The sequence below is a fragment of the Tripterygium wilfordii genome, chromosome 22, assembly GCF_013401445.1.
Source record: "Tripterygium wilfordii isolate XIE 37 chromosome 22, ASM1340144v1, whole genome shotgun sequence".
NCBI lineage: Eukaryota > Viridiplantae > Streptophyta > Magnoliopsida > Celastrales > Celastraceae > Tripterygium > Tripterygium wilfordii.
In genome coordinates this window covers 6,320,012-6,337,729 of record NC_052253.1, presented here as the reverse complement: position 1 = coordinate 6,337,729, position 17,718 = coordinate 6,320,012, and the positions used below count along the sequence as shown (strand labels likewise).

The following is a 17,718-nucleotide window of genomic DNA, read 5'->3' as shown; positions in this document are numbered from 1 at the left end:
AACTTAAGCCAAAGTAAGATCATCCCTTTGTGTAACACAACAAATGTAGAGGTTCTAACTAACGCCCTCGGGTGTGGGGTTAGCAACATGCCTTCAGAATTATCTTAGGGCTTTTGTTGGGTGCAAAATATAAAAATCAAAATATCTGGAATCCTTAGCTAGCAAATTTTAACAAGACGCTGAAGGAGGAATTGCCTTTCAAAAGTTGGGAGGATGACTCATATTAAAATTACCCTCACTAATCTCTCTGTTTATATTTTGTCTACTCTCCCCATCCCGGCCTCCTACGCGGGTAGAATCGAATCAGTCATGTGCATATTTCTTTGGGGTGATTTTGTGGAGAATAGGAAAGTGCACATGGTAATTTGTGTAAGACACTTCTGAAATTAATTACTCATATTTTCTTGCACTGCCCGTGCTCCCCAAAAGTTTGGACAAATGCTTTGATGATGTTGGGTCTTAAACTCTACAGTGGACAAGGTATTAATAGCATGGAAGTATATAGGCAGGGACAAGCAACAAAGAAGCTTCATTCAACTGGTTTCAATGTCTGTGATATGGATTGAAAGAATAACAGAGTCTTCAACAACAAGAAATCTGCCATAGATACCTTTATTGATATCTGGTTTGAGTGCCTTAAGTTTTGGAGTTCTTGTTTTTCTGAGAATATTTTTGATCATATGAATCTTTCCCCCTTGTAATCTTCCCCGGCTGCATCCCCTTGGTGCTTTAATAGATGTTTCCATTGAAAAAAATACAGACCCACTGATCTCTAAGTTACTCAAATGTTCAGAGTTGGTAGAGTGGTTTATCATAAAATGTCTGTTGTTACTTAAAATTGACCAAGCATGGTATCTTATGGAGTGCTGCATAACAATGTGCTTGATCAAGTATCCAGTTCATAGATAACAAGAGCTCTGACTTTAAAGTTTAAACCAAATGTGACAATTCCTTAAGAGGAATGAGAACAGTAATGAAAACATCATTTCACCGTTGGATGTGAAATGCAATGATGCAACTGATAACTAGTTAACTACTAATTCATGTTTCAAGAGGTTGTAGAAAGAACAATAACAACTTGTTACATTGAGCTCTCCAATTCTCCAAAATCATTAACCAACAGCATAACATGTTGGGTTCCTCAACCTCATTGTCATATTGATTTTCACATTACGGTCGCTCTAGCAAACTTCTTCAGAAACAACGATGGAACAAATTGCTGTATGTAAGAGCACCTCACCATCTTAGGCATGTGTGACTTCAATATTCAGTTTCCAAGATACCATCAATAAGACCAAAGTCCAACGCCTGCGATGAAAGTGAAGAACAGCAGTACAAGTAGGTAGGTTAGTAATTTCTTGTGTCAACTCCTTCTCTGCTCAATAACTAAGCAGCTGCAAATAAATCAAGGACCCCAAAAAATGGCAACCACCAAAGATACTCAGGGCAGTAGTGAATCTATGTATGCAAAAGAAGAAAGGATTCCCAGGCTTAGAAATTCTTGCCTACTGCTAAGGTTATCATACCTCATTACATTTCTGTAGTTGATAAAGCTCTGATTTACAATTGTTGGTGGCTTATAAAATTCTGGAAGCCAGCAGCTAAAGCAAAATGGAATAGGGGGTAATTCTTTTTTCAAATTAAATATATTGGCTAAAAAGGCAGGCAGCTAAGGCTACCTTCTAAAGTGACCTCTAGCTTGCACTTTTACTGGCTTCTCAATAATTGGATTCCTTTCCTTTCCCCCATCTTGCTACCCCATCAAGAACCTATATGTCACAAGTGAACCCAGATATCACACCTCTTCCTCAGCACAGACAGAAGGAGAGCTTTGTGCATGACAGTTGTTTCCACTAATTATCGAGGTCTGACCTTTTTGTCACCCTCCCACTTTAAAATGAAATTCTTTTTAAGCAATATATATCAGTTATCAGCTTACAGAATATTAGCAATCTAAGCATCTCTCAGAAAAGTTTCCAATTTCAACACCATGCAATCAAAAATTCATAGCACCCCGTCCATAGAAAATGGGATGAGGCAAAGAAAAGAGGAGCAAGTACTGATATCGGGTTGTAATAATTCATAATGTTAGAATGACAGGGCACACAGCTGTACCTCAGGAGCAGATAAGAAACGATCCCTCTCAGTGTACTGTTGCACTTTCTCAAGCGGTTGACCGGTAAAAGCAGCATACATTTTGTCAATTTTCTGCATCAAGTATCAAGTAAAGAATGCAAAATAAATCATAATTTACTAATCAGCTAAAAATTTTATGAGTAGCCATGAGAGACACCAATGATCATAACAGAAAATGGAGAGATAGGCAATGCAAGAAAGCTGATGTGAATGTGAAAGTACATGCACAACAGTTACTTAATAGTTTCATTATAACATTGGAAATCTGAGACCACTAAATCTTAAAGTAGTTTAAGAACTAGCATATATGCCAGGCATAGTGGCATACAACTCCGATTTCCCATGAAAAACAAGGATATGAATTAGTTTAAGAAACATTAGAGGTCTTATTTTTTAAGTTAACAAATAGAGCGCTTATTCGCGCATAGGAATATAGGATTAACACGTCTGACCATTCCAGTTTCCCAAACGGCCATTCACTGCTTAAACCGTAAATTGACACAGAGAACTATCATTTTTTAACTTTGAAGTGTTAGCAAGACCAAAAAATACGTTGTTTACTGAGCTTCAGTCTGAAAAATAGGAAATATGCTGGTACTGAAATCATCTGGAACACATATAGAGCATAGTTGCATATAAATAAATCAGAAAGAGAGACTGACATGGCGAGATTGAACTGCTTCATTTACTTGGCGTCTCACATCCTCCACATGACCCTACAATCAAGCAAACAATGCACAGTCAAATCTATGTTTTTAAATAACACATAATCTTGTCTTGAAAAAACATTACTCTATGCACAGCACAGTACATGATGACCAATGTTCTTCAGTTACATGGAACGGCAATTTAATTTTCATACAAGTTAACATATTTGCACATTCTCATGGAAAAAGTAAACAAAACACAAGAAAAGTAACTAGATTAGAGATACCGACACAAGAGAAGTAACTAGATTAGAGATACCGACAGCAGTTGTAATTCAAGCGACGTTATCAAGAGCATGTCCAATTATGCAAGACTAGCTATGTGCATGTATGGGAGAATACGGCTGTTCAACAAAATATTGTTACTTTATCATGAGAGTATTCATTTTCGTGATTGAAACGTCTTAACTAGGATAAATACAATCCCAACGAAAAAAGACATAGCTTCCCATGGCGTCGTGGGTTAAAAAAGAAATGAAAATAAATTTTTTTAATGAAAATAAAGAGCTGGGGTACATGCATTTAGTTAGCTGAAGGTAGAAAATTTCCATAATACATGCATTTGAATGCAGCTAATCAGTCAAGAATGTAACTCTAGATCCAACAAGCTGTATTATAAAATGTGGGCGTGAAATTAGAAATGATCTCGAAAAAAAAAAAAGAGCCATGACCAGTTCAGTTCCATATATTCAATGTAGTGCCACAGTTAACAGTTTGTTTACCATGGAGAACAACGTAATCAAAAGCAGAATAGCAAGAAATGTTAATTTAATCTTATAGTAAGGCATTCCATGAGGATACGTAAGTTCATAGTTGTGAGCATTTGGGAAGTTTAGTGCTTCCATGTGTGTCTGAGCAGCAACTTGTATGTTAACATGTTATACAGTGAAGGTGTCTCATAAGTTACACCAATTAGTCAGCTTTTTGTCAAATAGAAAAAAAGAAGCCAATATCTCTGAATCATTTTAAATTGTTCCCTTTCAGACTAATTAATATCATAAGATCATATAATGACTGCATAAAACTAATAATGTAGTTTTCAATTCAGTTTTGCTGATCCTTCCTCTATGTTATTACCAAATTATTTATAACTAAATTTATCCATCTGAAATAAAATCGATCAGCGTGCAAGAGATGGTGAGTGATTCCATAACTTTCGCATGGGCATAGTTTATTGCTTGAAATTCAACGATTTGAACAACTGAATTTGAGGAGTTCAGGAGAAAAGAAGATGTTTCCCACACTTAATTTTGTCAATGTGTTCAAAATAAAATGTCTCAAATTCAATCTTCAGTAAATATTTCAACAAATAATAGCAATTTTATATTAGAATGTAAATGTAGTATACAAGCTAATTTAGAAGTTAAATCTTACCCCACATCCGCTTTGTGGTTGATGTACCATAATACGTGCATTGGGCATTGCATAGCGCATCCCCTTTTCTCCACCGGCAAGAAGAAGTGCTCCCTGGCTTGCAGCCACCCCAAAACATACTGTGCCAACTTTAGGCTTTATCTGATCACATAAGAAGTCCTTCTTTCACACTTTCGGCTTTGTGACAACACACACTTTTTTAGTCTAACCAGAATTCCAGAACACACTATAGACCAACATAACAGATGCAGTAGTGCCTATGTTGAAGGTGCAAGTGGTTAAGTATTGACATCAACAAATCAAAATCCAGCAACTAGCCCTTAGTTTAGACAACATTATTTCAAGAAGACAATGGCCCTTGTGATAGATTTTGTTATGATGGAAACCCACAGTCAATGCTAAAGCAATAGCCAACATAGTTACTAATGCACCTCGGGCCAGTGCACAGCCAGGTTTGGGGAAGGTAAGATCTAGATAACTCTACCCTTGAATTGCAATGAGGCTGTTTGGGGGGTTTCAATGTGTGATGTCAAGGATGCAATGGAGCAACCTTACCATCACAGATCACTAACATAACAAAATCATATGATAAGAAAATCAGCAGCAGTGAAAGAAATCAAAGTGCAGAAATATTACCCACGACATGCAATCATAAATTGCCAATACAGAGTAGGTGCTACCACCAGGGCAGTTCAGATATACCTGGCAAGTATATGAGAGAGTTAAAAAATTTTAAAGAAAAAGCTATAATGTTTAGGGCAAAAAGCTGATTGCAAGAGTCCAAGTGAATGAAAGTATGAGCTGAGCACACCAGAATATCTGCATCTTCATCAATAGCTGCTAGAGTCACAAGTTGAGATATAACTCGCTGAGCCACCGGGGAATTGATCGGCTGCCCAATAAATATTATGCGATTCCTCAGTAACACAGAAGTGAGATCCAAAGGTCCCCCTGGAGTCATGACTGCTGGCATTATGGGTGGATTATTGCTTTTGGCTGCGATTGTTCTATAGCAAGTAGTATACCATCAACTCATAGTTTCAGACTTTCAGCAAAAATTTATATACAGAACATACAGAATTAAGCAACAGCAGCCCATGCTTTTGTCACGTGAGCTTACAGGAGAATTTGAATTTTGAATCTGGTAACTGGAAGGAATGTTACATGTAATATCTATAAAGCTTTTCAATGAAATCCAATTCCTCCCCATGCCCACCACCATGCTAATTTAGTGATAAGTTTCACATCATTTTCGAATGAATTCTAAATATTCATCTTCCAGTGAAAACAGATGTGATAGTGCATGATCACCATAAGAAGCAGGGATAGCCACAAGAAGTAAGTAACTTGCAATACCAGTTGAAACCTCTATGTAACTTGTTAAACCATTTTGGAAGATATAAATTATATAATAGACGCAAATATCAGTCACTTTCAGAATGGGCTCAGCAATAGACCTTGGATAAGAATCAACTAAATTCTTCTCGCCATGCTTTATTGCTAACCCAGTAGCTCTACTGGACAATCCTGGAAACAAAAGAATAATCATAATATGGTCATTCAATTCAAAACCAAACTCGAATCACAAAAACCCTTTTCATCAAAACTTTTGAGCTAACCCATAAATTCTAGTAGACAATCCCGGATGCATAAAAAATAGTTACAATATAGCTATTGACTTCACATACACATTGAAAGACATTCATATTATGCATACCATCATCGCTGCATGTTTGAAGTTATCAAGATGAGTCAATTCAGGCTCAGATAAATATCCACTAAAGCAGTGGCATTGACCTCAAAATAAGCAAATTAATCTCCAATTAAACTTAAAGCTAAACTAGGTCGAACATGAATAGAACCGCATACAACATATGCTATGCAATCATGCAAATAAATGTGCATATATCAATATTCAAACAGTGCAAAAAAGAAGATAACCGAAAATCTACCAGTCGCCAGAGAATTCCCGTGTGGAATTTGCAAGGAAGAGACGACCGAGCTCGTAGAGTGTCTGTTCGTACGGGAAAAATAGAAAATTAACACACAATTAAAACTCAATACATACTAGCAGGTGCTTTAGTGTGTCTGTATATATATTTATTTACCTGTCAGAAAACAAGGAACTAAAGGGGCTCCGGCGGTGAGAAGAAACGGAGAAGCTCACGGACGCCGAGAGAGCTGACGCTACCATTGTTGCTGTGACGATGTATCTCAATTTGCTACCGGAAGAGGATTTTATTTATTTATTTATTTATTTATGGAATTTCGAATTCCATTGTAAATAAATAAAAGTAGCCAAAGCTTTAATGGACCAACCAGCCCAGTGGATTAGGCCCTAATCAGAGAAGACTTTTGAGGCCCTTAGATAAACTAATAGGCTAGCCTGTGATATTACCGAATGGGCTGAAAAGGTGCAATGAACTATTCTCCCAGTATCAGATAATAAGGGAAATTTTATCTACACACCACAAAAACATTATTTTTACACCACTTATTGAACATGATTAGTTTACGCCGAAAAATTATAAGTACACATATAAAATTGTAGTGAAAAAACCAATTTACCCTTGATGTGTAAAATATTAGAAATTCTATTGTTAAGTTCATACACATTGTCTCTTTAACCTCAAATTCATCCTCACACTCTCTTATTGATTTAACCATTGCCCAGATGATTGCTACCACCAAATCTCCACACCAGATTCGAAGTTCATTTCCAACCAAAAATAAGCAAGTTTGCTAACATGGGAGAGACAGATTTAATTTTTTGGAATACGATTATATCAGGTTGTGCTCAGGTTGGATTGGAAAAAGAATCACTAACTCTGTTTATTGATCTATTGCGGAATAGACTAAGACCATATCATTTCACATTGGCAAGTGTTCTCAGGGCTTGCTCTCATATATGGAGGGCTTGCATCTCTGTATCCAGATTCATGTTCATGCAATAAAAAATGATACTATTGCTGATGGCTTTGTATTGACTGCTCTTATTGATGTTTATTCAAAGGGTGGAAAAACAGCAGAGGCAGAGTTTCTTTTTGTAAAGGTCTAATGAACTATTCTTCCAGTATCAGATAACAAGAACAAGATTAGAACAGGTAGGTATTAACCAAATGGATTTTTAATATAGGTGTGTAGTGAGTTCAACTTCGTGTGTGAATATCGATTCCTAAAGGCAATTAGCCTTTCTTTGGGCCTTGCCCAGTGCAATACAATTTTCATAGAGATTGTTGATATTTCAATCAAATATTAGGCGAGCTGTCTCTGTAATTTTTTTCTCTCTCTTTATCTTATATTTAAAAAAGAAACTAGGTTCATTGATAAAGGATCACTACAATCCCAACACAAATGAGGATAGATGAGGAGTGAACCACGAAAACTCCGCATGCATACGCTTTTGACCAAAACCGATAACCAGTTGGGGTATCCCAGTTTGGTTGCTTAACAAAAAAAACTAAGAAAGTTGAACCAGTTATTCTCAACCTGTCATGTCGGATGTACCATGTAACATGATTTCCTTTAGGTAAAGGACAGACGAGGCTTGGAGGAGAGAGATGAGCTCTTTGAACTAGTGAAACATCCCATTACATGGAAATCTTGAGCCTAAACAAACAATAAAACTAATTGATGGCGATGATCACAATAACAGAAAGGAAAATCCAAACTTCAAAACAATTTTGACTGTCTATAAACAATAATATTCTCTGTAATGCACAAAATATGGGTGTTTCTTACACCCAAGAGCACAATATTTGACATAAAAATACGTCTCTGCCTCTGATCGAGATAACAAGGAAACTTTATAAGGGTAGTTAACCACTCGAAGGCACCCAAACCAGATTATCAACAGGGATGAAATGGCAAACAGGCTGAGTTCCAGGCTTAATTCCAAGCACAGCAAATGAAGGGTGATCAGTATTCCATTCAGAGGTGTCCATGTGACAAACAGCAACAGCTTGCACTCTCTCCCCCTTCTCTGCACCAACTAAAACCTCAAACAGTCTGTTCTTACTCTTCTGTGTATGACAAAAGAACACTGCATAAGGATAAGGCATTTTGTGACATGGTATAACTTGTGGAGCAGAGACCTCTCTAGGCCTTTCCAGGATCGTATAATTTTGCAAATCCTTAGTTGGCTTTGAGAGATAGTTTGTGGTTACAACCTTGAAGGGGGTGTCTGATCCGAAAATCGAACGGGCGTAATCGAGCATGGACTCTAAGGAGGTAGCACATAGTTTGGTCTCTCCTTTGATGGGTTTAAATTCACATTCTCTTAGGGTATATGCTATTGCTTTGGCTTGTGGAGAGTCCTTAGAGAAAGAGAACAAGTCAAGAAGGTAAGGGAGTTGGGTTGAAGAGAAAGGAATTGAACTGGCCTCTTGTTGAGAGAGTAGATGAGGAGATTTTGAAGGGTCCTTGTTTGGGAAGTGAAGGAGCATTCTTTTTCCTACTTTCAGGTCTTTTATGGTAAAGAAAATGTTCACTGAAGGGTCCATATGAGGCATATTGTGACTATGTTGATGATGATGATAATCGCCATCGACTTGCTTAGCCGGATCAAATCTCTGCTGCTCATTCATGTCGTGATGTTGGCGCAGATCATATGTAACCCCATTATGATCTGGTATTTTCCATTCTCCATAAGTGATCTTCCTAGCTCCTTGTGCGATCTATAGCAAATTAAAAGCAATCAGCCTCTTACGCAAAGAAAATGAAACAAAACGAAGATAACTATAGTTCTGTATTACATATGAACACAACTATAAAGAAGTTACCATCACAACGATTAGGACGCCAAGGAAGATGTTCCAAGAAGAAACTCCAAAACCCATCTCTGCTTTTTCTTAGAACTAGTTGTGCTTTCTTTATTTCTTTTCTGTCTTTGATCAGCAAATAATTACCAATTGAATCAATAATTTAAAAAAAAAAACACTTAAGCATAGGGAGTATTTTAATGGAATTCAAACCAAACTAAGTATTTTATTCGAAGATGTCATCATTAAAGCATAGATAGTAAGAAATAACATCTGTTCAGGAGTCATCTAGCCAGGCATAAAGGCACAGATCTATTATTCGTTACAGGGTATCAGGCAGGCAAAAGTACTCTTTGAAGTCGGTAAGCTATATTTTAATCAAAGGTTGCAGTCACATTACTAATAAATTAATAAGACTGAACTCCACAGGTTCCCACGTGGTTGACATTTTTAGTTAAATAATAGCACTTTTAAGATTAAATGTATTGCCTTAAAGAAAATATCAAATGAACCGTATCAACTAAGAAAAATATGAAGATTAAAATGAAAAGGAAGTAATTATATATTTGAGATGACTTTTCTTATGCAATACAAGTGTGATCTTTCAAAGTTGGGTGGGTAAACAGACATTCAAAGTTTCAGACATTTCTATAATGTGATGTGCATGTAATAGTGGAGTACTAGAGATCTAGAAAAAACAAGAGTTGACCATGTAGTGTTTGTGTGCTTTGTCCTTGTGCAGTTCAGATCCACAAACACCACCTCAGAAAGTACAAACTTGGATATCGCTCATAATGAAGAAAATGGATAAACTATCATGCACCCACTAACAATTTGGTGGTCGACATGACATAATTCACTCAAGAATACTGTGTTTCAATCCTTTTGAAGTCCTCAATAAAATGATTAAGCAACTATAGAGATTCGTAGGAGTTAATCACGGAGCAATAGCTCAGTTGGTTATATTTTTGGGCTTAAGATGAATGACACTAAGGTTGGGAGTTCAAAACTGTTCTGGCGGCCCGAGGTTTACACCCACTCAACTGTCCGAAGGGCATACTAAGTTGGGTGGTTCACTCTCTCACCAAAGGCAAAAAAATAAAAAATTGGCACAACTTTGGTATCTTTTGAACTTCTTCAAAGATGCTTTAAACTCTCATGAATAGCCCAACTTAAGACTAAAGTTGTGTTTCAATAGTTTCCACAATGTTAAATTCAAATTAAACATGTGGACGAACGCTTTGTAAACCGCACAATCACACACAGATTTGATCCTACTTTTCTTCTCCATATTTTTCTTCCACTTTGTGGCCTAAACGTCAAAGTCATGCATGCACCATATATATATATAAGAACTCTATATATTTTAAATTTCAACTCTTCCATGCAAAGCACATATCTCAAAAGATTCCACTTTTGTGTTGGCCTACATCAAGAGTCAATGCAGATGAATCATGAAATATGCTTCCTAACTCCACTAAATTCTAGTAGCAATATGTTGAAACTCAGCATCATATAATTGTAGACTTATCAATTTATCATTTCATTGTCATGTCTTTATGTAGTGTGGCTCGACCATACTTTTATTGTTTTGAACAGTAATTTTACTTTTTCTTTATGGGTTGGCAAACTGAATGGACCTTGTTATTTCCTTTCATTTAGAATTGATTTCTAACATTATACAACTTATCTCTAAGAACCACATACACATGCAGCAGTTTTAATGGACTCTTCAAGTCTTTTGACTTCCTTCACCAAGATTTGAGATCTAGAAGATATAAAAAAAAGCTTTAGATGACATTTTAACTTAACTACTATACTTTAAAATCTCGACTATTTATATAAATGAAGCAAGTTGAAGTCATTAAACCAGCAAGAACAAAATATAATCAATTATTGATCTTGCTAGAGCACAAAAAGAAAAAAAAAAGAGAATCCACTGTACTTAAGAAACAAACCCAATTGGATAGACACATGACTCGACAAAGTGAATGAAGATTAGAAAAATTAGACTTATAATTAAGTTCATGTATGATGCACATATGGAGTTGACTCTGGCAGAAAAGCCAACAGTACTGTCCAATTCCAACCCTACACAGCACACTAGAATTGAAAAAGAAAATATAAAAAGGCATAGCTGTTAAAGAAAAGCAAGATACCACTCAGGAACCAGATGAAAGCAAAAAAATCTACAACTAGACAACATATATTCTGAAAAATTAATCCGTGGTTTAATAAACACACATGTATTTGAAATTGACTTTAGGTGAAAAAGGCCAACCTAGCTACCATTCTCGTAGGCTCTAAAATCTAAACTAACCTCAAATTAGTCCATGTTTTAGTACACACATGTATTTGAAGTTGACTTTAGGTAAAAAAGGCCAACCTAGCTATCATTCTCATAGGCTCTAAAATCTAAACTAACCTCAAATTGGTCCATGTTTTAGTAGACACATGTATTTGAAGTTGACTTTAGCTGAAAAAGGCCAACCTAGTGTTCTCGTATGCTCTAAAATCTAACCTAACCTCCTGAAAGTGTTTGTTTTTGTATATAATATTTTTCTCTCCATCACTCTCAACCAGTGTTTCCATTTTTCTTTCTGTCACATACTAGTCAGCCGATAGTGAACAAAGGAATCCTGCAGTGGCATGCAACAGTACACCCATCTATAAAAGTCTAAAACTAGTATTATCTACACCAAAAGTGTTATCTATTCAACCCAATATTTAAGAGATAATGCTGAGGTCAACGTGGTTGTCTTCTCTATGATAAAGAAATGGGGACTGATAAATCCGTGTTGGGTGCGTGTTTCCGAGGTCAAATTGGAAACTTAAATAAAAAAGAAAGCAACAATGAAATGAAGTTAAGTGACAGCACCTATCATGGATATGCCAGTATAACATGCAATCATCCAGAGTATTTTCAGCAGAAGTTGCCATACAGTTTACAAATATGTGACATACATGATGATCACACCATGCATATGAATTATATTTATCTTTTGTTGAATAATATTTGAACTGAAATGTTGAAGAAAATTTGAATTTGGATACGTGAATAGATAGACACTAGAGAGAGATGTGTATCAAAACATTACATAAAATTGATTTAAAATATTTGACAGAATAGAGATATAATATGTACTGGTCAATAAATGCCAGTTTCAATTGATTGTAAATTTTTAGCTAAGTTTGCCACCTATGCAAAATCTTCTAACCCAGGCATTTAATTAATCAACAATTCCTTAATTTTATGGTTGTATTTCTAGACATCTTTATTAGGTAGTCAGCAACAAATGGATGATTCAATATGTTCAAAGCATATAAATATCAATCATCTCTTTATGTGGTTTTAAAGAAAAATCCTAATTCCTAAAGTGCTATTCACACCATACTAGTCAAAACTCAAAAACAACTTATTACACTTCTTTTTTTTGGGTAACCGAGAACGATATAATACAAGTTTTCCCTTTGAACGTCCGATATGGGTCTAAACTCGACGACATGGTAAGTTATGACAAAGCTTAGCACATGGCCACAAGAGTATTGCTCCCAGTGGAAATCGAACTCAGGACCTTTGGAGTTCATACGGTCCGGCCCAAGAGATTCACCACTAGACTATCATCAAAGTGGTTAACACGTGATTCAAACCCTAGGTAATCATTTCTTTTTTGAACACCAATAAAGCAATGTTTGGTCATAAACATGTAAAGTAGCTTTCAAAGGGCAAACAACCTATAATTTATATACACGTCTACAGTCTAGAAGCCATTGTTCAAAACATTTCATCAATTAAAATTCGAACAACATATACATGTATATAGGTATACATAATACATTAACAACATCTGTTCAAAACACTTGAAACATTAAGTCAAATTAAAACATTGCAAAGCATGATCTCATTGAATTATTAACACACAACATTTTCTTACCAGTAACTTGTAACTAGTCAGTTATCCACTCACCTGAATGTTGATAGTACTACTAGGCAACTCCCCTCAATAAAGAATTCAGTGAGGTCGCTTTGAGGATTGTATCCAACTCTAGCTCCTGATCTGTTTAATCATGTTTTTATACCAACCATGAGTCAGCCACTGATCATTATCCATGATATCTATGAATGAATGCTAAGTAATGCAAATAAACATTAATTATTACTAAGGTTGTCATCCATCTATAAATATTAAACGCTAATTGTCCATGAAAAATGTATCTTAAGACTTCAGTTATTCACTTCACCAATTCGCTATTCATCCTGAAAAAGGTATCTTACCCCCACATAATTTGTGTGCATCCTGCATGTTTCCGGCCCCATCCACTGTAGGAGCCTTGTGCACAGGGATTGTTTACATACCAATTCTCTATTCATTTAGAATCTAATAAAGGTGTCAGGTACCTTACCTAATCATATTTGTAAATCAAATAATTGAATTTCGGAAATTCAACCTTGCTATTCAAACAACAATAGGAACATCATTTGAATTAACAAAGTACAATGGCACTCAATTAGTCATGTTCAAAGGCATGCTCAAGGAGCTTAACACAAACTCCAAATTAATTTACAGTTTCACTAAAATTCATTTCCTCAATGCCAGGATTCAATGCTTCAAACATAAGACCAACAAGGCCACCAATAAAACACAAACTAGTAATTTCCCAATCGCCAACAGAATATCAATGAGCAAGTGACTGAATCAAACTTGTTAAGAGAGCAAGTATCAACTTAGCGTGATTGCAAAAGAAATCAAATGGATATATCAACTTACTTGTGCTCTTAGATCCAAGATTGAAACAAATTACAAGGCCTGCTTCAAAGTATATGCTCGAATTGGTATGTAAAGATGAAGAAAGAGTAACGTCAATTGGATTTCTTTGGTGATCACGACTCTCTGTTCCAGAAGGACCAGAACAAGTCTATGGTACAATGACGAATTGATACCATCTGTCCATAAGATGGAGTTGCAACTTGGGAGTACTCACAGCTACGTGTCAGAACAGTTCATCCCCTCACAGTAGTTTGGTTGAATTTCAGGTCTATGAGGAAAATGTGATCAATAGAAGAAAAAAAATTAACGTAAAGATAACACCTTTTCTTTCCTTCAGTGAATTTTCCTTTTATGAGTTTTGTGTCTTTTATATATATATATTCTTTTTGAAGCAGGGATAAGAGTTAAATAAAAACATCAGATACATTTTTTAATATACCAGCTAAGAAACCTCAACTAACAGACCAGAATCAATCCTAGCATGCTAAGAATATAAATTGATAGATAAATTATATATATACATGCAAATGAAGGCTTGTTCCCCTCAAATTACCTAGCAACCACAATTTTTTGTTTTTATTTTTTTGCTGGAAATTCAGTTAATCTGTCTTAAATAATATCACATATACAACAAATTATAAAGACAGCTGGCAGATGCTTCGACTAGGTTTGTACTTTGGGTCAATGAGCTATAATTTCTGGTAGACTATGTAACTGTAGTTATGCAATACTTTTCTTTTTTTTTTTCCGGGTAAGGAGTGGGCCTTATGTAGACCTTTGTAATATTTAAGTTCCACCACTAACAATATTGCCTTTTCTGAGATTCCCATTTCCACATGTTCAAGGATCATTGTCACCAATCAGTGACCAGATGCATATGTAGTTAGATACACACAAGCTGATATTTTTCAATGAAGGGACATTGATTTAAATATAAATAATATTAATTTTCTTATTGGGTAAGTAAAATATAATAATCACTTCTTTGTCCTTGCATCTGGCCTATAAAATGCTCAGAGTTAGAGCCTACTAGACAAAGTAACATAAAATCTGGGTGGGACGAAGACATGAAGCCCATCTGTGTTTTCTTCCTTCTCTTCTCCCTTCTCAGGGTAAGCATTTCATCACAACACATCTAAGTTCTAAGTTTCTAAGTTCTTCCTTATATATCTTATAATAAATCTTCTATTGTCTCAGTCTGTGCACTAATTCTATATCTGCTATAGGGTGCCACACTCAGTAATGGAAGAAAGGAACCAGGGTACTATTGGAAGAGCATAATGAAGGACCAACCCATGCCAGAAGCAATTAAGAATCTTTTTCAACTAAACCCAACTCCCCTCTCAGAAGAAGAGGGCAAGTTTGTCAAAGATTTTGATTTTGGTGCTAATGCTATCATTTATCACAGCCGTGACCACCATAAAGCAGAGAAGTTTCAAAGTTCACATCAAGGACTTGCTGTGGCTGATACAAGGGAAGGAGGAGATGGGTATCAAATAGCAAGGCAGAATATCAAATAGAGGACCCAAGTTTGCAGTAAATAAAATAGTGTGCTTATGTTGACAGTGTTTAAGATTTATTTATGCTGTTGAAACTTCTCCTTGGTTATAACTTCTCTGCAATGTGTCTGGCTAATTGAAGCTTTTAGAGTTGATGTTGCTGTAAAGGATAGCCGAATTCAAGCTTAATAAATGAATAGTCAGATGATTTTTTACAGAACTGTTTTTGTTACAATATTCTCCTATATGTATTGCACCAGAGCAGGACTCTTTTGGCGATTTTCAGACTATTAGATGTGAGCTTGAAAATATTAAAATATGGGTAGGCTAGGATCAGGAATCATGGGCAAATAGTTTGGACTTGGGAATTTCCAATTTTCATCAATGGAGAAGGCAATGTCAGAAGACCAACAAACAACAAAAGGTGTGAACTGAATAACACAGAGCACCTCAACTTTGCCCAACTACTTTGTTTGATGGGCTAGTCCCAGTGTCCCACTAAATGTGGACTCATACAACCCTAGACAAAAAATTAGACTTCAAAGTTGGCCCAATATACGTGAGAGAAAATAGTTCCTTTTTATTTAAAAAAGAAAAGAAAAGGGAGAGAGACGAGAAAAGGTGAAGGTTGTCTACCTTCGCGGTTGGCACAGCAGTATATTGCAGATAAATTGATGCAAGGCGCCACGCGCCCCGGTGTCGCAGTGAATCGATTATATGAGCCCACTTTACGCCAAACAAAGAGTGAGAACTGCAATATTTTTCACATGGACAAACCATCAAACATTTAGTGTGCAACCGAGAACGATAAATGTAGTACACTTTGTCAATCGACTATGTAACTGTAACGCATGGATGGATCATCCATTGTAATGGAGTATAGCCATCCACGCCTGTATTCAACCCGAAGCTCAACAGAAAATCATGAATTAGAAAAGTGTTTTGACTTGGTTGGATAGAACGAGTTTTGTACTTTTGTTAAACAATTAAGGAGGACAGGCCACTCACTGAAAAGCAGAGTTTGGTAAATGATCTACAGAATTAACCATGAAAATATTGCTGGTTGGCTGGAGACTGAAGAAATTCAAGCAATACCACTCACGTTTTTTTGGGTAATAACTCTCGCTGATCCAATCGTCACGAGTAGTGATGATGAGCACGGACGGAGGCAGAACCGCAGAATGCGACCGCTTGTTTCGTACCCGGACAAAAGCCCATATATGGCCCGACTGGCTCTGTTAATATCGTTGGATATACTGATATATGTTGTATGGATTGTAAAGTAATGGATAGACATGAATATACCCATAGTCCTGACTCTAATACGTATAAACAGTTTTAAATTTGTGTAAAACAGTTATTAAAATAACTTCTCTAGGAAGCTACTTTTGGAGGGACATGTTGGTTCAAGATGTCTTATTGTAATAGACATGTGATATTGTTGCTTCACATTATATAACTACCAATAGGAATATCTATATAACACAAGTCTAGAATTGTCTCTTTACGTTTTTTCAATTCTTCTCCTTCTTTCCTTTGAAAATTCTTGTGAGAGTGTACGCTTTGTTGAATCCTATAAGGCTAATTATTGTTCGAAGTATAGTGGCAATAATTTGTCTTAAAGGACAGTGTATTCACGCCTCAAAGCTTCTATTTATTCATTTTCTTTACAATCTTAAGACAGATTATTGATGGAGAATACTACAATCCGATCATCCTTTAGTTTCATGCAACCAGATCATGTGAAGTTGGATCACTTTGATGGCACCAATTTCACCCGCTGGCAAGATAAGATGATGTTTTTTCTTACTTCTTTGAAGATTTCATACATATTCGATCCAGAACTTCAACCATTCCCTGAACCGTCCAAGAATGACACTGATCAAATTAAGGCCGATTGCAAGGAAAGAGAGGAAGATGAGTTGATGTGTCAGAGAAAATATTCAGTGGTTGCCTAACACCACGTCATCATGCTGACGTGGTGAGCATGATCCGCTGAGTATTTGACATGTGGAGCCTCTAATACCACTCAGTAAAACAATTTAAATACCAAAGAATTAAAAAGAAAAAGAAAAATAAAAGAAATCACGGTCTTCGAAATGTCACCGTCATCGACTCATTGATCACTTGATTGCACACTTGAATCTCTCTAATTTTGGATCACCGGCTTGAATCTTCTCTTTGATAGGGCATATAAGGAAAAAAAATTGGCGAAACTGATCGCGAATGATGGCGAAATCGATCTTTGACTTTTGGGTCATGCTCTTCATCATCGATGAGATCTGACTGGGACGACGATGCGATTGAAATTGTAGATCTGGTTGGTGTGAGAAATCTGGTTTGTGTTTGTATTTGGAGATGGGAGAGTCATGGGGTTTTCATACTCCTGGCCATGGTAATAGTTTCGTGTAGATCTAGATCTCTCTATCAAATTCAAACTCTTCACAATTTCGTTCCTCCCTTTACGTCAATG

At 36.1% G+C, this 17,718-nt stretch overlaps 3 protein-coding genes across 8 annotated transcripts; 1 reads left to right on the top strand and 2 right to left on the bottom strand.

Annotated features, from left to right (window-relative positions):
• Positions 1–882: 882 nt before the first annotated feature.
• On the bottom strand, positions 883–6,463 carry LOC119991768 (ATP-dependent Clp protease proteolytic subunit 6, chloroplastic). Its single transcript, XM_038838215.1, has 9 exons — positions 6,326–6,463; positions 6,170–6,231; positions 5,675–5,744; positions 5,029–5,224; positions 4,854–4,919; positions 4,218–4,358; positions 2,799–2,852; positions 2,116–2,208; positions 883–1,308 (listed from the first exon to the last, which is right to left on the bottom strand). The coding sequence occupies exons 1-9, from the start codon at positions 6,409–6,411 to the stop codon at positions 1,261–1,263; spliced, it is 816 nt and encodes a 271-aa protein (XP_038694143.1). The 5' UTR covers positions 6,412–6,463; the 3' UTR covers positions 883–1,260.
• Positions 6,464–7,827: 1,364 nt separating this feature from the next.
• On the bottom strand, positions 7,828–16,530 carry LOC119990605 (BURP domain-containing protein BNM2A-like). Of its 6 annotated transcripts, none has more exons than XM_038836597.1 (6): positions 16,348–16,530; positions 15,882–15,996; positions 13,747–14,014; positions 12,946–13,035; positions 8,999–9,099; positions 7,828–8,893 (listed from the first exon to the last, which is right to left on the bottom strand). In XM_038836597.1, exons 5-6 carry the CDS (start codon positions 9,053–9,055, stop codon positions 8,036–8,038), a joined length of 915 nt encoding a protein of 304 aa, XP_038692525.1. In that variant the 5' UTR covers positions 9,056–9,099; positions 12,946–13,035; positions 13,747–14,014; positions 15,882–15,996; positions 16,348–16,530; the 3' UTR covers positions 7,828–8,035. The 6 variants fall into 6 exon arrangements, with proteins under 6 accessions (XP_038692525.1, XP_038692527.1, XP_038692524.1 ...); XM_038836599.1 differs by having other exon boundaries at positions 8,999–9,103; positions 16,254–16,529; XM_038836596.1 differs by having other exon boundaries at positions 8,999–9,103; positions 16,348–16,529.
• On the top strand, positions 14,708–15,462 carry LOC119990606 (organ-specific protein P4-like). Its single transcript, XM_038836602.1, has 2 exons — positions 14,708–14,858; positions 14,973–15,462. Exons 1-2 carry the CDS (start codon positions 14,814–14,816, stop codon positions 15,264–15,266), a joined length of 339 nt encoding a protein of 112 aa, XP_038692530.1. The 5' UTR covers positions 14,708–14,813; the 3' UTR covers positions 15,267–15,462.
• Positions 16,531–17,718: the final 1,188 nt, after the last annotated feature.